The 22,432-nt window shown below is 39.6% G+C and overlaps 3 protein-coding genes across 53 annotated transcripts in view; 2 read left to right on the forward strand and 1 right to left on the reverse strand.

Annotated features, from left to right (window-relative positions):
- The window catches only part of LOC121628724 (NACHT, LRR and PYD domains-containing protein 12-like), a 2,607,341-nt gene that overhangs the window by 1,802,670 nt on the left and 782,239 nt on the right, over positions 1-22,432 (reverse strand). The window lies entirely within an intron of this gene.
- Positions 1-22,432, forward strand: part of LOC121628726 (NACHT, LRR and PYD domains-containing protein 14-like) — an 829,387-nt gene that overhangs the window by 436,015 nt on the left and 370,940 nt on the right. The gene's annotated exons all lie outside the window — the stretch shown is intronic.
- On the forward strand, positions 9,519-18,494 carry LOC121628743. 7 transcript variants are annotated; one of them, XM_041968053.1, is made up of 6 exons: positions 9,519-9,790; positions 10,663-10,696; positions 13,376-14,372; positions 14,484-14,642; positions 15,883-15,975; positions 17,449-18,494. In XM_041968053.1, the coding sequence occupies exons 3-6, from the start codon at positions 13,380-13,382 to the stop codon at positions 17,773-17,775; spliced, it is 1,572 nt and encodes a 523-aa protein (XP_041823987.1). In that variant the 5' UTR covers positions 9,519-9,790; positions 10,663-10,696; positions 13,376-13,379; the 3' UTR covers positions 17,776-18,494. The 7 variants fall into 6 exon arrangements, 4 of the variants coding, with proteins under 4 accessions (XP_041823987.1, XP_041823986.1, XP_041823988.1 ...); XM_041968052.1 differs by having other exon boundaries at positions 9,519-10,696; XM_041968054.1 differs by lacking the exon at positions 9,519-9,790 and having other exon boundaries at positions 10,164-10,729; positions 14,311-14,372.

The following is a 22,432-nucleotide window of genomic DNA, read 5'->3' on the forward strand; positions in this document are numbered from 1 at the left end:
CCGGGGTGTGCGGCTGGAACATCGGGGTGTGTGCTGGCCTACGCTGGGTGGTTGTCTGGGGGGCCTGGTCCTCCTAGGCATGGTGCAGGCCCTCTGCCTTTGGGGGGTGGGGCGGCCGCCTCTGGGCTCCAGGGGCCCTGGGCCCTTCGCTTGGGCTGCCCTGGGTGGCCAGTCCCTGGCCGGGCCGGCGGCTGCCGATCTTGGCCCACTGGGACCTGTGCCCCAAGACCGTGGGGGGCTCTTGCTGGGACCCTCCTCTGCCACCCTTCGGGTGGGGCTGGAGTTGTCTTCATGGTGGGGTAGCTTGGGTTAGTGCTCCGGGGCTACTGCTGAGGGCCCGGGTCTCTAGGCTGCCCTGGTCTGCCTCTGACCTCCGTAGAGGCGTGGTCGCATTTGCACGATCTCACTCACCACTCTTCATCACTGATCACTCCATATTCCTCATGCTCTGCATGCTGACACAGTCACTGAGTTGTCCAGTGGGTTTATATACTAAGAAATAATTTTTTTTTTTTTTTTTCCTGTGAGTTAGTATCTGGTCGCTGATATGCTACTTTCATGATATGTCTTTTTGATTTGGTTATTACTTAAAAACTCTTAATGACTAGCAGCTCTCTTTTGTTTTCTTTTGTGTGTGTGTGTATTTGTTTTTGTTTTTTGTAAAAGTTGTAGGAAATTTTCTGGTGTGTTCATGTACAAGTGTAACTGTTGTTTGGTGATGGTGTGGATTGAAGGGTCGTTTCCGTCTGTCTGTTATGTTTTTGTCTCCTTTCGTCTTTCCCTTTTACATCTTTTTGCTATTTTCCATCTCTTTCTGTCTCTTTAGGTCCAACAAGATTACATAGATTCAGTGATTCTAAGTAAATACATTAATCATATTATCAAGAGGAGCCTTACCCATAGGCCTCCCCTTGGCAGAGCAAATTTGTTAGCACGATACAGCAACCACATTATCATTTTGCTTGCTATGAAGCTGGACAGGACAGGTTAAAAAAACAAAAAAAACAATAAAAAACATGCTAACAACATAGTTCGTTCGAAACTCACCAATTCCATTTATTTTTTTATTTTTATTTTTTTAAATTTTTTTTTTTTTTTACTTGTCCTGTCCAGCATCATAGCAAGCAAAATGATAATCTGGTTGCTGTATCGTGCTGAACAAATTTGCTCTACCAAGGGGAGGCCTATGGGTAAGGCTCCTCTTGATAATGTGATTAATTTATTTATTTATTTACTTTGAATCACGGAATCTATGTAATCTTGCTGGACCTGACCGGAGGGGACAGAAAAAGATGGAAAATAGCAAAAAGAGCAAAAGGGAAAGAAGAAAGGAGACAAAAAGACAAAAAGAACACACCAGAAAATTTCCTACAACTTTTACAAAAGCATAAACACACATAGAAAAAACAGGGCTGCTAGTCATTAAGAGTTTTTAAATAATAACCAAATCAAAAAGACATAACAGCGACCAGATACTAACTCACAGGAAAAATAAAAATAAATAAATAAAAAATTATCGCTTAGTATTAAAACCCACTGGACAACTCAGTGACTGTGTCAGCATGCAGAGCATGAGAAACAAGGAGTGATCATTGATGAAGAGTGGTGAGTGAGATCATGCAAATGCGACCACGCCTCCACGGAGGCCAGAGGCAGACCAGGGCCAGAGGCCCGGGCCCCCAGCAGCAGACAGATTATCAAGAGGAGCCTTACCCATAGGCTTCCCCTTGGCAGAGCAAATTTGTTAGCACGATACAGCAACCACATTATCATTTTGCTTGCTATGAAGCTGGACAGGACAGGTTAAAAAAAAACAAAACAATAAAAAAACATGCTAACAACATAGTTCATTCGAAACTCACCTATTCCATTTATTGTACGGTGCACGACGACACTACACGGCTCCGGGCTCAGAGACAGTTGGTTTTAAATCATACAATTGAACAGTGAGCACTAAAGTATATTAAGAAGCGGAAAAAAGTAAAAGTAAGCGATTGTTAGCGGTGCGAACCTGCAGCGGCTCTGTCACCTGGCTTTACCCCATACAACTGATGGGAGGAAGCCAGAGCAGACTTCTATATTCACTCCACATAACCCATATATTTCTTCTAACATTACATCTCTTCTTTTCAGGTTTCCAAAACCGTAACTAAAGATTATGCCCCAGCACTAATCTTCATCACATAACTCATCATCTTCATTTCAGTCATTTGTTTTGGTGTCATGTGAAATTTGCTTCATACAAATGTTGGATGATTTTCGTGAAAATCAATTAAATTTGACACTAAAGTAGCAAAAAGTTGGTTTATCACAGCTGACTGTCACTATGAACCCCAGGAGGAAGAGTCCTGAAGGAAGGCGGGTGTCTTTGGACTCGGTCTGGACACCAAACTGCTCAGATCTGGATTCGTGTTGGACTCGTCCTGACTGATCAGATGCTCTTCGTGGTTTTGTGTTGGACTGATCTTTGTCTTAAAACAGTTCTGATGATGAAGCCACACAGCTTGATTTATTTATTTATATTCTTAATAAACACAAAGTTCTTCATCAGAGCAGAGATCCCTCCTCCTTAAATATGAACTCTGTTGTCTGGAGAAAATGAGAAGAATTCATTTTGTAGAGAAGCTGAAGAATGATCAGCAACTAAAGACGGAGCTTCTGAACATTTCCACCAACAGCAGTGACAAACAGAAGCAGCAACAGCAGCAGGAAGTCAGGGTTTAGCATCTTCTTATCAAGTAAAAGAGAAAATCAAAACCTTTATCCTGCTCAGTAAAATTTCATATGAACTGCAACACATGAACAAACAGAACCAAGTCAGACAGGAGAAGGTTTTACTGCTGAGACTGACTGATTCTGACTGAACCTGGTCCATGAAGTTCAGCTAAAACACCAAAACGCCAAAATGTTTTGCTAATACGTATCAAATGTTTCGATAATGGTCAGTTTTTCCAGCTGATACAAGTGAAAATATTCATTTGTGTCATCTTTCAGCACAGTTCATGTCTGGGATGAGACAGAAGGTGGAGACAACCACTACACTCTGTCCGCTTCCCAGTCTGTTTCCAACATTTACACACTGATCAGTTAGTGTCTCAGAAACTCTGGACAGACTAATTCTCTAAGTGCAGACGGTGAACAACAGAAAGTGTCAGACTCGTATTTTAGTCTCACACAATCAGCAGTCAGAGTAAAATTTAGATCAAAATCTCAACATTCAGACAGCTTTTGAATCGAACTTCTCACCGTGTTATTGCAGATATTCATAGAAATATGGTGTTCACATGTTTTGACACATCAACGTTAGAGTTAATGATCTTCTGTTACAGCCAGAAAAGCTTCATGTCAAAACTAGAAACTGAATTTGTAGGTTTTATATTTACTGGCAGTGATATTTTACCTAAAATAAGGGATTGTGTTACAAAGTGCCGTTCTCTGGCAGAAAATAAATGGTTAGTTGCTACGAAGTGCTGCTGGTGTTTAACATAAAACTGCAGAGTGACACTGGTTTAGAACAGTGGTGTACTTTTAAAACTAAAGAATGGTGGAAGTCAGACTGCTCATTGTTCTTAATTTCTCTGTAAACAATTTGGCTAAGTTATAGATAGACATTTGAGGCTGGAAGAACTGAAAGAAGACTGAATAATCCTTTGAAGGGAGCAAATAGTCTCTGAGTGCCAGACACTTATATTAAAAGAGCAGTTTTGGCAGAACTGATGCTGGATGTAAAGGAGGATTAGAGCCCATGAGATCAACTAGGTTGCCAAATTTGTGCTCTTTTTCTCAGTAGCTCTCAGAACAGCTTGCAGGTTTGAAAGGTATTATTCAACCATGGAGGAGGCAAGTTAGACTAGCAGGCAAAGAGGATAGAGGACATGGGCTGACTAAGCCTGAACTCAGTAGAGAGCTCAGTGGCATCGTTAACCTGTTGGGAGGTAAATGAGCTGGGAGGGGGTGGAGTGGAGGCAATCACTGTGGAAAGATTAGTGGGAGACAGGGTTTGAGGGTTCTGAAAAGGAGTTTTCTCTTTCTTTTTTACAGCATTATAAGTTTGGGGAATATGGATCCAGCTGATGTCACAGTGGATCAAAATCACTAAATTACATACATGAAAGTCACAACAGAAGGATGAAGATGGTAGCAAAGCAGGGCCAAACCACTGTTAACAAACACCATCCATCATCTGTTCAGTAAATGTCTGGAGCTGAATGCGTCTTCTTTAGTTGAAATTCTTAAAAAATCTACATGTTTTTTCTTATCTTAATTGTCCCTTTACTTTAGGAAGAAAATTATCCTTTCAACAGAAACAAAATGGGACGGTGGTGATCAGACTCCATACAGAGGACATTTTGGAACTCTTGGGACCAGATGGATCTGTCGTCCCAGTATATTCATAACTGCCTGTGCCATGCTGTTGCCCAGGCAACCAGAAAAAACACAGATGATCTGAAACAGAAGGCGGTGAACCTTTGAATAAAGTCAAAGATTTAGTGAGTTTTGTGTATACACACTTATAGACACTTTTGTGTTCATGTAAATAATGTTATTAATGTTCACATGTGAAATTTCACTGTTTAACTAAAAGTAACACAATCCCCACCTTTTCTCGAGTGATAAAAGAAAACAGAATTAACAGTTTTGTTTATATTTTCTTTATTGTTGAAGCTTCTAAAACACAAAATGTTTTTCTTATCGCCACTCAGCTCCAACAAAACCTGCACAAATATGCAGAAGTCTTGAAGCTGCAGAGAGGATATGAAGAAACCTACAAGTCTCATATTAATTGCTACATTGCTGGAGGATGAAGGAAAGAACAAGATTAGATCAAAGAACTATATAAATAGATGTTGAGCCGTGTCCAGATTAATAATGCAAGGTTTTACCGTCTCATTAACACCTACAACATTGGACATTTTACTTGGGCTGCATTTTAAGCTACATATGAAAGTATACCACATTTTTCCAGTACAGCATACATAATTAAATTAGCATAATTATTCTAAGATTGCAATTTGAACATTACATTATCATAATTTCATTACTATTCATTATTATTTTATTTTGTCTCCAAGTGTAAGAGGCATCCAGAGGGAAAATAAATCCACAAACATCAACAATAAAAACAAATGGAGCTCTCCTGTGAATGCAGACCACTGTCCACCTGCAGATGTCTATAAGAAGGCTCTTAAAAAAGTATTTTAAAAAAGGACAAGTAAAAAACCTTTAATAAGAGGATCAAGAACTTAATCAAATGATGACAGATTCCAAAAAATAGCTGACTAGAGAGGTTCTGACCCACCATCACCAGATAGGCCTGACCTATGGCAGCCGTCCAGAGGCTGGGAGAGAAAATGACAGAGTAAGAGACAAGACAAGAGTCAACATTGGACTGACTTTTACTGACTGGAGAGAGCTCAGAGAAGAGACAAGATGCAAGAAGGATGCTGGATTAATCTTTGTTAGGGGGCAACAAAGTGAAAAAAGTTCTCTAGTACCAGCATTAAATATTCCCACTTGACCCTTCTTACATATCTTCTCTGTATGTAGTAAGGATATAAATTAGTTGGTCTAAATGTGAGGCAGTGGCCCAAGCTGCATAATGTCCTAAAATATATAGAGATGGACACCATTGCATCTCTATGTGAGCAAAGTCCAAAAGATTAATGTAGTCTTCAACAGGATCTCTGGTGGGATGAGCCATTCTCTCTCGTACATAACTGTTTTTCTAATTGATGGATAATCCATCTGTTGTTTCTGTGTCCAAAAAAACTGCTGGACTCAATTATATTCAGCATCAGTTCCTGATTGACGTGAGTCATTGTAGTTGATCTGAAATATCTAGACCAAGTATTAAGTATGTCGATCCCAGTGTAGGCCTCCCTGAGGTGCTGGATTTTCCAACTAACTGTAATGAGTTTTGGGGATGAGTATGGAGCCACTTGCAGACAATTAAGGACAGGTGGCAAAAATGGAGTAGATGAGTGATTTATTCCAGAACCAAAAACAAGACTTGATATGACACAGATTAACTTAAAACTGGAAACTGTGAAAACAGACATGAAAAACTCTGACGAAACATGATGATGAAGTCATGAGACATGCAGGATGAAAAACCAAAGAAACCAAACTAGAAACCAAAAATGACCGAGGTGAAACCAAACTGCGTTGAAACCAAAAGGTCCTGGCCCCTGTTTCAGAAAGTGAGTTCAACAAACTGAGTTAAAAGTGCAACTCTGGGTTGACCAACTCTGAGCTGTCAAGCTCAGTTTTCGGTTTCAGAACAGGCGTTAACTATTAGTTCAATCAACTCTGAGTAAACTTACCCCTGAGAACAGCATGTGCATGGGCAGATAAAAAGCCCTCATCAATGGAACACGGAGTTCATGATTCACAATGGCAACAGGTGAAAAAAAGAGTTGTTCCTCCCATGTTGCTCCAGTGGAGTTAGACATATTTATGAATGCACATGGAGAATATGACTATATATTTTGGGAAAAAAGCAATACAGTAGTGGCAGCAAAAGAACGTGAGCTGGCAGAAAATAGCTCATGAGTCAATGCGTGAGTAGTATTATTTTTATCTCGAGTGTTCCACTTATTAAACATTTGTATCGCACTCATTTATTTAGGTTTATGTGATGCGTCACCCATGTGCTATCTCAATGCTGTTAACCACTATTTAATATTGTCCACTTTGAAATAAAAACAAAAGTCTTCAAACATAGCTTACTGGATTTTTAAAATGTTACCTTCATTATAGCCAATAGAAAAAAAGGCTGAGGGCCAAAAAACAGGTGGGGGTCCACCATTCACAGAGGCAGAGGAGATGGCCCCCAGTCAACACAATGGGTGTCCTACTGCAGAGGGAATATGTGGAGGAAGCTCATCTGACCCAACCAGCCCCCAGGACACAATGGCCTTCATAAGAAGTTAGTTATTTAGATTAATGATACATGTACATTCATTCTTTTTTCCAGTCTTAACTCAGTGATGCACACCCATCCATCTTAGTCACAATAGAAAACCCTGATGTGAACTAAAAACACTCTTTTACATTTTAGACTTTTATCTGTATCTGAATATGAATGTTGATTTCTGGTGAATAATGTTTACAGATCAGCTCTAACCTCAAAATGATCTTTCTGCATGAACATTTTCCTTACTTGACTTTCACTGGAAACATTATATTTAAATAGATTATTAATGTGTTTGGTCTCAAAGATGTAAAAATTATTTCTGAAGAGGAACTTGACTGCTCCTACTGGTCTACTGGAAGAAGATCAACATCTTTGAATTTAAAAGTTGTAACTTTGGCTTCATCAAAATTATTGATTTTTTTTATTGATTTAAGCTTTACTCACAATATTTACTACTGCTTAACTGGTGTAGATGAGCTACTTTATATTATCCACAAGAGAGAATGCATTTATTAATGTCTGTTCTATTAAATTCAATTTTAAACAATTAAATCCATAATAATTTGTTCTTTATTAAGAATAACTTTTTAAATAAATCTTGGCATTGTGTTTTGGAATCAATACATATACTATGTGAAATTTAACATGATTTGATAAATAATGTCTTCAAATATCTATTATTGTTAGATCTATAAAGATTTCAGCTTATCTTCATGTATGATGTGTAGTCAAGCTGGAAGTTAAAGCAGCTGCATGAACCTCAGATCAAACAGCTTTGTTAAATAGTTCCATTAATTAAAATAATTCTCTCAACTAAGGAAAGAGAAGCTAAAGGTTAATGATCTCTACTTACTCTGATTTTCTTCTCTTCTTCTATAATTACCTCCACCAAGGCGGAGGTCATGTATTTAGCGGCGTTGGTTTGTCTGTTTGTCTGTGTGTCTGTTAGGGGTAATTTTGTCATTAGCGCTACTAACTAAAAAATTATTCCCACAACGACTGGCAAAAAAAATCATTACCAAGGCTTGGTGGAGGTCTGCGCTCTCTGACTGCTTCTATTTTCTACATACTTTCTAAGCAATCTTCAAAAGTGAAAGTCTGGGGCCATTAAAGACCAATTAAGGTATCACAATTGTTGGCACAGAAGACAAAGAGTGAGTTTCAATCTGCGCACTTACGTGAGTGCATTGGAACACACTAAGCACTTTCTTCTGTAGTGCACACTGTCTTGGGTAAGTACTGACCCAAATGGAACACTGAAGTTTTGCACTTACCGGAAGTGACATACTAGCGTTTGACCGCAATAATTGTGCCCGCCAACAAATCTGCCTGCTTTAATTTAAGAATGCATTTTCTGTTCCTTTCCTCCCATTCTGCAGCCTCTCTCGCCTCTCTTTCCCTGGCCTCATCTGTCCGCTGTCGCTCTCTCTCCAAATAATGGCTGTCGCTCTCTCTCAAGGTAACCACTATGTCCTCCACCCTGTCTACCCACCGTCTTTTTGTGGTCAACAGGGTGGAGATGGGGCCCCTCTCCACAGGATGGGGTGTGGTCACTGCCACCTCCAGGCTGGATGAGGCAAAGAGGACAGGTGGTGTCACTGACGGCCTGCTCCCTATTGCTTCATCCATGAAGTTGTACTAGTTCCAAGAAGTGGCAGTGACCCCACCCCCCTCTGTGCTCACCCCGGTAGGGGATGCTTAAAGTCCTGTAGAAATAAAGACAGCCAAAGAAAACATGCACCACATAGATATCTATACACCACTATGATCATAGTTTATTTACTTAGACTATTTTACTGTACTCGGGCAAAGACAGTATCTAAACTTGTATTTTGACACCAGGTTCTCCCATCTTGTCTTCAGGGCCTTGGGCTTCACCTTCCCCTCAAGGCCTCTTTCTTTTAAGAAGACACTGGTAAACACACAATGGCAGTTCATAAAAAAAGCAAACAATATTTATGTTTATAAGTACGTTATGATTACTTTGCAGACTCTTATCTAAAGTGATGTAAAATCTAAATATAACATTAGTCTATTTGCCAAGAACAGAAAAAAATACAGTTTAGAGCATATTACACTATTTTGTGACTGTGTTCAGCCTGCAGTTAACTGTCTATAAATTATGATCTGCTCACATTAATTTGTAATTATTCAGCATCAAATATAAACAATTATAAATACATTTATACTTACATGTAAGCTTCAATATTGACATGCCTCCTTCCTGTGAACAACCAGGGATTGGCTGCCTGCCAGTGAATAAGAGCCCTAGTGTCCTTGTCTGTCCCTGCAACATCCAAAATACCTCAACATAAATGAGAAAAAAAAATTTAATCTGGTCGATCCAAGTAGAAGAAAATTACACACCTCAAACCTTTACACGTCAAGAGTAATTATACTACTGCAATTTTACTACAGTTAGCGCGTTATCTTGCAGATCTTTGCAGCTACTGCTTAGTCAGTGGTACTATTGACACGGGCGGTTCTCTAACTGGCGTTGTTTCAAAATTAGTTTTCAGGACCATTTTGTTTATGCCACAAACACCACAGTGCTTAATCTGGAGGTTTTACAACGATGAATGACCATTCAGAACCTACACTCTAAAAGGTAATACGTCTTTTTACTTAAATTATTCTTGTGTACGTTACTTGTGTTCCACTATCTTGTTGATTGAACTAAAATATTGTGGGTAATGTACTTATTCAGCCTGGAAGGGGTGGAACACTAAGTTAATGTAAGTAAACTGGACTTGAAACGAACTTGTTACTGGAGGGGGCGCTTGAATTCAGCAGTGCACATGCGCAGTGAAGCAAGCAGTGCGGGATCCTTTCAGCAGTGACTTTGCAGACAGCGATTCGAAGACCTCCTCTAAGGTAAGCTATTAAACTTCAAAATGTTTTCATATGTCGTGTGTGTAACTTCATTCTTCATATATTATTGGGGCATGATAATATTTTCATAGAAGATAATAAAAACTGTTTCCATACTAAAATTAATGTTAACACAGGCAGACTACTTAAGCTCCTTTATCACAGGAGAATTATACAAAATAGCTCGAAGAGAAATTACCACATAGCCTACCTTACAGCAACAATCATAAATTGGTTAAAAAAATGTAGTTATCAGTCTGTAACAGCTTTTAAAAAGTAGGAGAAGTGGCAAGACACGCCATCCAAGCTAGCGGTTAGCGGCTAACGCTAGCCGCTAGCTAATCGTTAGCTAAGAGTTTGTGCCGCATTTAAGCGGCAGTATGTAATATATATATATATATCCGTCTGTCTGGACTCGTGCTGGATGGTGTATTATTTAAACTTGAACATGACTTTATTTTCTGTGAATGAGTAATGCTAATCAAAGTGAGCCGGCAGTGCTTAAGTTATTATGAACAGACGTCACAGTGCAAAAGCGGGATTCAATTCTCCAATAAAGCTGGTTCAAATTTTGATGTGCGGTCTTAGTCTTTGACATGAATTTGACATGCAGTCCTTAGTCTTAATGGTTCAATATCAATTGGCGATCTTAAACCATTAAGACTAAATGTAAAGAATCATGCTTTACAAATGAGAGTGAGTAATTTATTTTCTGGGAATGTTCTGCACATTTTAAGAACCAAGATAATTTTTTTATGACAAAATCAAAATATACTAAGTTGAGTGAGCATGTGGTGCACGTGTAGGCTCTTTTTCATGTGATATTTATGCATGTAAAGTCATATTTATGACAGTGCTATTTTTTATTTTTGTAGATTGAAGACAAGACAACACGGATGCAGTGGACGTGTAAGTTTTGTAACTTCACTTGTGAAAAGCGAGGGCAGCTTCTTAAACATTATAGACTGAAACATGGTGGCTACACAAGAACAGTACCATTACCATGTCTTCATAAGCAGTGTCCCTGCACATTCAAGTCATTTAATGCACTGAAGGTACATTTATCAAGAGTGCATTCATTGATCAATGATCATCTTATTGATAAAAGAAATCATGTGTTCCAGTGTCAGCTTTGTGACTTCAAAGAGTCATGTGAAGAAAAGGATTTTTTTTCACATTTACGTACACATATCCGAATGTGCCAGAAAGTCCAGTGTCCCTACAAAGATTGTGATTTTGAAACCAGTGTCTATACAACATTTAATGCCCACAAAAGTAGGAACCATGATGGCAGGCACATAGACCAACTGTTGCAGTTCAAGCCAGGGATTTTAACACAGAGAGAAACTTTGGTTGACGTTGCTAGCGCTGAAGAGGAAAATGACATTGAAGATCAGGCTGATTTTCATGAAGATGAGTTGGTTGCAGTCAATAAGAAAGACTTGGAGGATCAGCTTGAGCACAATTTGGCAGCTCTCTTCCTCAGAATGCGAACTGTACTCACTATATCCGAAAGTGCTGTACAGGATTTGATACAGCAAATACGGCAGATAATGGATCTCTCAAGGCCTTTGCTTTTTTCTGCTATTAAAAGAGTACTCCTGAACTACTATCCTGATGCAGATATATCCATAGCAACAGAAATGGTAAATGCAGTCACAGAGAGCAATGTTATTCTGAAACACACAGAGATTGGAGGTTCCCTATCCACATCCTGCAAAAGAGCATCATATGCCAAAAGAGAATTTAAAATTGTGGAACCTGTTGAGTTTGTTTTGAGTGAAGACAAGCAGTCAGTTGTCTACATACCTGTTCTTCAAATGCTCCAGGTAATGTTCAACAAAGAGGAAATCCTGAACAAGGCCCTTCAGGTTATCAGTGGTGATGTGCAAGGATTTAACACATTCAGGGATGGTTCATGTTTCAAAGATAATACTTTACTGATGGAGGAAAATTTTACCATTGCTTTGGGTCTCTACATAGATGACTTTGAAGTTGCAAATCCACTCGGAACATCCAGAAAGAAGCACAAAATATGTGCAGTATATTGGGTACTTGTAAATCTTGCACCAAGATTTCGCTCTTCTCTCAACTCAATACAGTTGGCTCTTCTTTGCAAGACAAATACTGTCAAGTCATGTGGATACTCAGAAGTTCTCAGGCCACTCCTTCACGATCTAGTACTTCTAGAAAAGCAAGGCATATATGTGGAGAAACTAGGATGTAGTGTGAGAGGAACCGTTTTGTTTGTTGCGGCAGATAATTTGGCAGCTCATTCATTGGGAGGATTCCAAGAAAGTTTTGTCTCTCATAAGATATGCCGCTTTTGCATGGCTACAAGGCAGGAAATACAAGATAAAGAAGTTAGTTCTGGTCACTTTTGCTTCAGAACAAAACAAGAACATGACCAGCAGGTGTCTGCAGTTCAGCAAGATGCCAACATGGCAAAGCAATATGGTGTGAAAAGCGCCTGTCCTCTCAGCGAACATTTGGAGCATTTTCATGTTGTGGGTGGTTTTCCCCCTGATATCCTCCATGATTTGCTTGAAGGTATTGTTCCTTCTGAGTTGTGCATTTGCATTCAGGACTTGATTAAAAGAAAATTCCTTACACTGGAGATGCTCAATAGCGCTATAAAGGATTTTCCCTATGCACATTCAGACAAGACTAACCAGCCCCAGACAATATCAAAAACATTTCAAGCGAGAGGGACCATTGGAGGAAATGGTCATGAAAATTGGAGCCTGATCAGACTTATTCCCCTGTTAATTGGCCATTATATTCCAGAAGGAGATGAAACATGGGAAGTTATACTGTGCCTGAAAGATGTGGTTGAGTTAGTCATGTGTCCGAGGTTTACTGAGGAGATGCTCCACTATCTGGAGTTCAAGGTGTCAGAGCATAGGTCTTTGCTTAAAAAAGCATTCCCTGACTACAGGCTCAGACCAAAACACCATTACCTGGAGCACTACCCACATCTGATTCAAGTACATGGACCCCTTGTCGATGTGTGGACAATGAGGTTTGAGGGGAAGCACAAATTTTTCAAGCGAGTCATTCGTGAAGCCCACAACTTCAGAAATGTTCCTCTGACTTTAGCTGATAGACATCAGAAGATGATGGCCTACCACTTAGAGTCTGCTTCATTTTTTAAACCAGCATTAGAACTGGATAAAGTAAAAAGCGTCCTGGTTTCTTCCCTCCCAGACAGTGTGCAGCAATATTTGTTGGCAAGATATTCATCTCAAAAGACAGTCCTTGCAGCAACATCTGTTTTCATAGAAGGGATTAAGTATGCAAGTGACATGTTAGTATCTGTTGGATCATGTGCAGGCCTTCCAGAGTTCAGGCAGATTCATCAGGTTTTGGTTGTGGAAACCAATGTTATGTTCATTTGTAGACAGATGTTTGCATGGTATCATGAACACCTCAGGTCTTATGAAGTCTGCAAAAGTAGCTCTAGTCTGCTTGTTACCCAGTTAAAGGACCTCAATGACAGTGTTCCCCTCAATGCCTACAGAGTGAAAGGCCAAGTCTTTGTTACTCTGAAACGTTACATTTTGTGCTGATGCATTTTTATTCTTTCAGAGTCATGGAGCAGTCTTGGCCAGTGAGAGTAATGGTTGGTGAAAATGACATTCGCAAGGTCATTTTCCAAGAAAAGCCCAATGATGTGGAAGAACTCATAAGTGAGTTGAAGAAACGGCTCAATCTGCCATACGACTTCATTCTTCACTATCAAGACCCAGATTTCAACAATGCTTTTTGCAACGTCTCGGATGTCACTGAACTGCCTACAAGACCAACACTGAAGATTATCTCGCTTGAAAATGTTATCCTCACATTGTGTCCAAGCAGCCCTTCATCTTCAGCATGTAACCTGTCTACAGCAAGTTCTTCTGACACCGACATTCTTCCACACCCTGAGAACACTTCACGTGACCCATGGCCTTCTACATTTGAGGTTCCATATTTCTCTGTGGATATTGAATATAGACTGAGACAGGGAAACCTTATTTACATGAGAGATGGAACACGCATGTCACTGACACGAGACATGAAACATGACATTTTGCAGAAGCTAGCAGAGGAGATGTATAAATACACAGCTTATCCCCAAGATGAACATTTCACTATTGTTGCTGAGGCACTGATTGGCAAACACCCATGCCTTAAAGAGCCAGGATCCACCAGGGCTTGCAATGGCTGGAAGAACAGCCTAAAATTCAAAATGGGTAATCTCCGGGCAAAACTTCGTCATTGTGGAATGGCAGATGTGTCTGTCAACAGTAATAAAAAAAACAAACAGAACCCAGATGCAGAGCCATCAGGAAAAAATCTTAAGAGACCCAGGAGAAGTGAGACAAACTTCTTACCAAATTTTCCACAGGGTGAGGATGGATTAACACTTGAAAACTCGAGACAGATCATGGAAAATGAAATGAAGAAAAGGTCCCCAAATCTACTCTATGTGAATCAACTCATGAGCCAAACGTTCTCATTGAGACGCAAAGAAATCGTAGAAGAGCAACCCTCTGTAAAGCAGATGTTGGAACGCTGGCCAGCTCTTTTTAGGAAACAACAGGTAAGCAAAGTAAATATGAGTACTACAAAGGGGCCACCCCATGCAATTTGTCTTTCAAGTTTGTCGTACTCTTCACTTTTGTACCCTATCTGTTATGTTTTGTCCTTAAAGGTTTTTGCTGAGTTCACCCGAGTAGCAAATAGGGATCTAGAGCAAGACTTCTTTGAGTCTTTGGACCGCCACACCCCACGTTTCCTTGAGATCTTCAAGTCGAAGAAGGGAATCATTGGAACTACACTTTCAGAGATTCTTGGCCAAGTTGAAAAAAGGGTAAGTATTCATTTTAGTTTTTTTTTCTAGGGGCAGGGAATTCTACACGTTCTTATGCTGCCTTCATGTGGAATGGGAAAGATGATCCTTTGCACCTGTAAAGTGGAAATTACCAGTGCATTGTGTTCAAGTGCTGTTCGTGTTGTTGTGAAGATAAACATGGTGGACAAAAAGCAAACAATAATTAAATTCTTTTTTAAAATGACATAAGTTTAAATGGAGATACTATATAAAAGAATGTTTGCAACAACATTGAGTCGGCTACAAACAGCAGCAGAGAACATTTAGTATAACTTAATATTTACCAAACACAATCGTCTCGCTGCTCTCCGCCATGCTGAAAGGTCAAAGTTGATCTCATCTCGGCAACTCGGGCATCACAAGATTTTTCCAGTTTCCCAGTGGAAATTACGACATGAGTGGGTGTTCATGTGCAATTTTGTCGTCGGTTTTTGCTATTTACCATAAATACGATAGCACATGAAGGCAGCATTACTTTAGACAATGTTCACCTGTACACACACACACACACACACACACACACACACACAATTCCTCTTTTTCAAACCTTGTCATTTATGGAGGGCCAGGATGGTGAGAAAAGCAATACAGAATGTTCATGATGAGTAATTAATTTTGAATTGATAAAGTCTTTAACTAAAGATTATTTGAAGGTAAAAAATGTAATTCATTAAAAAATCAATCTAATTTACAAAGCCTTTTGTAATTATACATTTTAAATGGAAATATTAAAGAGGAATAACATATTCATTAATTCATTATTAAATCCTGTAAGTTGAAAATGCATTTCAAATCATATCAGCTTTAACTTATGATATGGAAAGGTATTTCTAACCAAGTTTATGATTCATTATTTAATTCTGCATATAGAAAAATTATTTGAAAATGCACTTTCAAAATGCAGTATTTCATGATGAATACAATATGCAATTCCACTCTAGTAATTCCATTTAAAATGTGCACAAGAATTTGCAATGATTTTATTAGATGAACTTTTGAACTTGAAATTTAATTTACAAATGTATATTTCCAAAAACACTTTCACCTCAATAGCTTTAAAAAAATCTAAAGGATTTTCTAATCAGTTTTAGCAAGACAATATTGTAAATAAAAGCTCTAATTGAACAATTATTTTGTATTGCTTGCATTGAAAAAGTGATGTGCTGTTATTTCAGAAAATGCTTTGTTTAGTTTTACTGTTTTTCTCCCCCACTGGTAGACTACTGATATCATTGCCAAGAGGACTGCTGTCCTGCGATGTCTTCCAGTTTTCCTCGGGGATGATGGGGGAAACTTCTATAAAGTCTGTTTTGTAAGTATTGCAGAATTTGTTATAGATTGGGACACAATCAGGGTGGCCGCAGGTCCTTAAAAAGTCTTAAATTGTCTTAAATGTTCAACTCAAATGTCTTACATTCGTGGATCTTAACTTTAAGGGTTGAATCTTTCCATCATCCCTGTGTTGAACTTCAAAAGAAAAAAAATCGGGGAAAAAATGTACATAACCATGAATTTTAGGCTCTACGAGCAGCACCCATTGTTGTACTCGCGGCCACCGTCGAATTTTCATGCGGGCTGCGTGTGTTAAAGTCTAGTCAGTACTGTCTCTGGTCTGGTCAGATAAAGCAATGGGAAGTGTAAGTTTAGCCAGAAATGTTATATTCATGGTGGCTGCGGGCTGTTATACATGGTATATTATGTGGTAAATGGGGTAATTCCATAATCAAATCATAATATCAAATGACTCGTTAAGCACGCATATGTACATATGTAAGAGTTGGCGAAAGCGGCTGGTTTAGCTTTGGCGTGATTGTCTCTTTGCCAATGGGCGATCTCTGCCAGCGCGTGCACGACAGCTTCTAAACAGAACAGCATAGCTACCGAAGGGAAAGCTAGGATATCTAGACTGGAAGTGACAAAACAGCCTAAAACACGTGAAACTTAGCAAGAAAAGAGAGATCTGATCGCAAGAGGGACCAAATAAGGAATAAAACTCAAGCTAATCTGGGTTCAGCCCACTCGAGGTGGAGATCTTTGAGGGACCGCCTCGGACTGAATCTGGACTCGGACCTAGCTGTAGTCCTCCTAGACAGGTATCTTTTCATCACTTTGTCTTTTAGGAACATTTTGTATATGATGTTTTTCCCAACCTGTAATGCTTAAAACGTTTTATATAAAGTACTTTGGATGGTCCTGTGTGCATGAATTGCACACGTAAGAGAATTGCACGCGAGTTGGAGGAGTGAGGAAGAACAGGAGATGCAGGAGATGCTAAAATGTGTAGAGAGATGGTGAAAAAATGGAGACAGTTAATCATTGTAAAACGCAGATTATGCATTTTGGAAGAAGCAGATTTAAAAAGATCACATTTGAATTTTGTTTTGGTGATCGTAGGGGATGGGTTCCTATTTGGACAAGACACAATAATAAAAATTCTTTCATTCATTCATTTATTCATTCATCCATACATGTAGGAGTGTCTCTTTCTGTGGAAAATAATTAGGTGCAGGGTTTATAGTTCAAACTAAACTGTTGTGCATGCTCATGGTGCAAAACTATGCAAAATCAGGTACAGCTCTTTTTAAATAATATAAAAGAACCAATTGATTTTTGTCCTTTATTTCCACGTATAAGATCTTGCAAGTTGGTCTTATTTTTTGGGGGAAAATGGTATTAAAAAGTCTTAAAAAGTCTTAATTTTCACTTGGTCAAATCTGTAGACACCCTGGGAATCCAAGATTTTTACTAGATTTTCTGAAAGTTTTTTTTCTTTTTTTATCCACAGGACTCGGACACCATGGCAGACTTAAGCCAGGTTCCCGTGGGGATATTGACAGTTGTTCCTGAAGCAAGTCAGCAGCCAGATCCAAACGCTCTACATCTGGAACCATCCAGCATTGGCATCATTCTGGAGGGTACAGTTGTTATGGATGACATTGAAAGCCATGACCAAGCAGTTTGCCTTATGTTTGGACTAATCTACGCCCTTCATCTTGATTATCCAAAACCACTCAAAAACACCTTTGACTTCATTCAGAGAGTGCTGCTCAGTCTCGGTGTAGGGAACCTCAGGCCAAAACTTCAGAGCTTGAAAAATGCACTTTTGCTGTAGAGGCTCACAGATGCACACAGCTACAAGTAACAGATAAATATGCTGCAGCATAAACACTTGGTTTGACTTTTAGCTAAACGATATTCAGGTTATACAGTAAGGTTTGTAATGACCTACATGTTTTACTCCACAGTTGGATGTATTATATAGTGTTAAAATATCTGTTGAATTTTTTACTTAATGCTACAAGTAACAGATAAATATGGTGCAGCATAAACACTTGGTTTGACTGTAAGCTAAAGATATTTGCAGAAAAAAAATTCAGGTTGTACAGTAAGGTTTGTAATGACCTACATGTTTTACTTCCAAGGTGTAGGTTTTATATAGTGTTTAAATATTTCTGGGGCATTTCTTACTTAAAGCTGTGATAAAAGACAAATATGCTAAGACTTGACTGTTAGTTTTTCCAGGTTCTACAGTAAGATTTGTAGTGACCTACATGTTTTACTCCGCAGTTGTATTCTTTTATATATTGTTCTAATATCTGGGGTATTATTCACTTAAGGTTTATCAGAAAACCAAACAAAAAAGCTAAGTTTAAATGACATCTGTATTATCATAAAGCAATGTGTCAGCGTGTTTTGACAATTTTCTGATTTGTGAGATTTAAACCCCTAAGTAAGGCAAAGTTATTACATTTTATATGGCTTTATGTTATAAAGCTTGGTCTTTTGTTAAAATGCTATGTTAAAAAATAAACATTGCTTCTTGTGAACTTATCATCTTTTGTTGTGCTTACTTAATTGTTTTAAGGCAATCAGTTTCCTAGATTCTACTGAGTAAACTGTACTGCTCACACAAGTCAGCATAACTTGATATAGTTAAGTAAATAACTAGTTATTTTTACTCACTATTTCTAAGTTGCAACAACTTGACTAATGAAGTTAATTGACTTCATAAGATTAAGTACATACAACTAGTCGTAAGTACACTGAACAAGTATATGTAAAGTAAATTATACTTAACAGTAATAGTTGTATTTACTTAAGTTTTTCAAGGCAATCGGTTTCCTAGATTTTTTTAAGTAAGGTGAACTTATCAGATTTTAGAGTGTACAGTGCATCCGGAAAGTATTCACAGTGCTTCACTTTTTCCACATTTTATTATGTTACAGCTTCATTCCAAATTATGTTAAATTAAGCTCTTACCTCAAAATTCTACACACAATACCCCATTATGACAAGGTGAAAAAAGTTTTTTTGGAGATGTTTTGAATTTATTAAAAATAGAAAACGAAGAAATCACATTTACATAAGTATTCACAGCCTTTGCTTAATACTTTGTTGATCCACCTTTGGCAGCAATTACAGCCTCAAGTCTTTTTGGATATGATGCTACAAGCTTAGCACACCTATCTTTAGGCAGTTTCGCCCATTCTTCTTTGCAGTACTTCTCAAGCTCCTTCAGGTTGGATGGGAGATGTCTATGCACAGCCATTTTCAGATCTCTCCAGAGATGTTCAATCGGATTCAAGTCTGGACTCTGGCTGGGCCACTCCAGGACATTCACAGAGTGGTTCTGAAGCCACTCCTTTGAGATCTTGGCTGTGTGCTTTGGGTTATTGTCCTGCTGAAAAATAAACCGTCGCACCAGTCTGAGATCTCGAGCGCTCTGGAACAGGTTTTCATCCAGGATGTCTGTATATTTCTGCAGTCATCTTTCCTTCTATCCTGACTAGTCTGCCAGTTCCTGCTGCTGAAAAACATCCCCATAGCATGTTGCTGCCACCACCATGCTTCACTGTAGGGATTGGCCTGGTGATGAGCGGTGCCTGGTTTCCTCCAAACATGACGCCTGGCATTCACACCAAAGAGTTCAAGCTTTGTCTCATCAGACCAGAGAATTTTGTTTCTCATTGTCTGAGAGTCATTCAGGTGCCTTTTGGCAAACTCAAGACGGGCTGCCATGTGCCTTTTACTAAGGAGTGGCTTTCGTCTTGCCACTCTACCATACAGTCCTGATTGGTGGATTGCTGCAGAGATGGTGGTCCTTCTGGAAGGTTCTCCTCTCTCTACAGAGGAATGCTGGAGCTCTGCCAGAGTGACCATCAGTTTCTTGGTCACCTCCCTGACTAAGGCTCTTCTCCCCCGATTGCTCAGTGTAGACGGCCGGCCAGCTCTAGGAAGAGTCCTGGTGGTTCCAAACGTCTTCCATTTACGAATGATGGAGGCCACTGTGCTCATTGGGACCTTCAAAGCAGCAGAAATTTTTCTGTATCCTTCCCCAGATTTGTGCCTCAAGACAATCCTGTCTCGGAGGTCTACAGACAATTCCTTCGACTTCATGCTTGGTGTTTGTGCTCTGACATGCATGGTCAACTGTGGGACCTTATATAGACTGGTGTGTGCCTTTCCAAATCATGTCCAATCAACTGAATTTACCACAGGTGGACTCCAATTAAGCTGTAGAAACATCTCAAGGCTTATCAGTGGGAACAGGATGCACCTGAGCTCAATTTTGAGCTCCATGGCAAAGGTTGTGAATACTTATGTAAATGTGATTTCTTCGTTTTCCATTTTTAATAAATTCAAAACATCTCCAAAAAAACTTTTTTCACCTTGTCATAATGGGGTATTGTGTGTAGAATTTTGAGGTAAGAGCTTAATTTAATATAATTTGAAATGAAGCTGTAACATAATAAAATGTGGAAAAAGTGAAGCGCTGTGAATACTTTCCGGATGCACTGTATAACGTTCATCAGTCGTAAAACAAAACCGGCTAAAAAACTGCTAAAATCTACGTGTGCTATTCTACTGAGTCGGTGTAACTGCAGCCTCCAACAAATGATCAAATCCATAACTGTGGTCATGCATAGAAGTGATAGGTAGCATGCTGCAGTTTACATTAGAATTAATATAGAATAACTTCACACTTAAATCTGTACAAAATAGCTTCTGTTGGCAACGATACTGCTGAGTTGGTGGCAGCCATTATTCAGCTCTGGAAAATTGGTTGAAAGTCCTTCCCCTTCCACTACGTAAGCAAGATCCCGTCCTTTTAGTGCGTGCAGTGTCCATCATTTCACACTAGATATTTGGCTGATTTTAGGGCAGCAACCGGTACTTTCAGTGCACTGCATTTTTGCTGAAATTTCACCGTCAGTGCACTAAGCACTTAAATGTAGTGTTCGAAGTATAGAAGTATAACACCACCTGTTATGATGCAAGAAGATTTTGCTCTAATTTAGCTGAAGTATTTATTGCGCTTGATCTAACCTGCTCGAGCGGGAGTTTTAAGGCCCATCCACTCACAAATCACGCTCACAGAAAAGACAGACAGAAAAGACAGAGCCGCATCCCAGATCTGCAGGACTCAATTCTCCAAAAGAGATGGGCTTGAAGTAGAAAACCTAGACCTAACACCATATCCCTTGTTACCCCCCCCGACACACACACACACACACACACACAGAGAAAGAAGCTCCAGCTGACGTGTGAGGAGGTGCTGGTAAATAAAATTGTTCACTATGGGATTGTTACGACCCAGGGTCAGGGGTATGAGAAGGGCGTAACAAAAGAAACGTTGGCCAGGTATTAAAAGGAAAGCAGGTATGTTTATTGTTGGAAACGGAACAGGAAGCACAATGTCTGCTGGTGGCAAATAACAAATGCTGGGGTTAACGAAGCTGCCCAAATAAATAAACCAAGCAAAACCACTCTAAACTCAAAACTAGCCAGCCAAAACCGAAATCAAAGATACTACAGGTGAAAATAAAACTGGCTTGCTACGTTAATAACCGTGAGGAGGCAGCTCCAATAAACTAAAAAGGAAACACACGTACCGCGAGTATCTAGCCCAGCATATACTAGTTTTACGTTACCTAACTGAAACTCTTTAATCAAAACGAGGTATAACAATAACAGAAAGCAAAGCCAAAAGGGCTTGAGGTCTTCATACAGGTCTACAGGTACTACACCAAGCAAAACTCTGACGCTAGCAAATTAACCAGTACAAAACAAACACAAGCTCACAGCCTGATCTACTCAATACTAGCCACCAAAACAACGACACAGATTCTCTGGGACACTGACACCAATTCCGAAGGCCGGGAGCAGACTGCCTGTGTCAACAGTTGCTCCTTGACTGACGTGGGACTCCCGGCTTTATTTCCTGGAGGGCGTTCTCCGGAGCTGGGATTGGTCCAACCGCGTCCAATAGGGACGGGGAAAGCGGCGGTGTGTCCCGTCCAACCAATACCATGCAGGAACCAAGAGCGGAGGGTTGCACTCAGGATTGGAGTCAGGTGGTGACAATCAGCTGACGTAACACTCCCCCCCTAAAGTTTCAAAACCGTGGCTGGGGTTTTGGAAAAAAAAAAAACAAGGCCAAAACCAGGGGTTAGTGATGACAAAGTTACACAATCCTAGAAAGGGCATCAGCACACAAATTTTCAGACCCCTTCTTGTGGTGGATGTCCAAGTGGTAGTCCTGGATCAGCAGAGCCCACCGCATGAGACGTTGATTCTTGTTGTACATGCGGCTAAGGAAAACGAGGGGATTATGATCTGTATAAACCACGATTGGGGCTGCGGCTGCATCAAGGTACACTTCAAAATGTTGAAGAGCCATTAGTAACGCGAGGGTTTCCTGTTCAATAGTAGAATATTTTATCTGATGTCGGTTAAACTTTCTGGAGAAATAACAAATAGGATGATCA

The sequence above is a fragment of the Melanotaenia boesemani genome, chromosome 18 (genome assembly GCF_017639745.1).
Source record: "Melanotaenia boesemani isolate fMelBoe1 chromosome 18, fMelBoe1.pri, whole genome shotgun sequence".
In the NCBI taxonomy this organism is placed as follows: Eukaryota; Metazoa; Chordata; class Actinopteri; order Atheriniformes; family Melanotaeniidae; genus Melanotaenia; species Melanotaenia boesemani.

Coding starts and splice junctions, on each gene's coding strand:
- LOC121628743 (XM_041968051.1), top strand. CDS start 13,356: ATGCATTTTTATTCTTTCAGAGTCATGGAGCAGTCTTGGCCAGTGAGA. Junction 14,373..14,483: donor CTCTTTTTAGGAAACAACAG/GTAAGCAAAGTA, acceptor TTGTCCTTAAAG/GTTTTTGCTGAGTTCACCCG. Junction 15,976..17,448: donor ACTTCTATAAAGTCTGTTTT/GTAAGTATTGCA, acceptor TTTTATCCACAG/GACTCGGACACCATGGCAGA.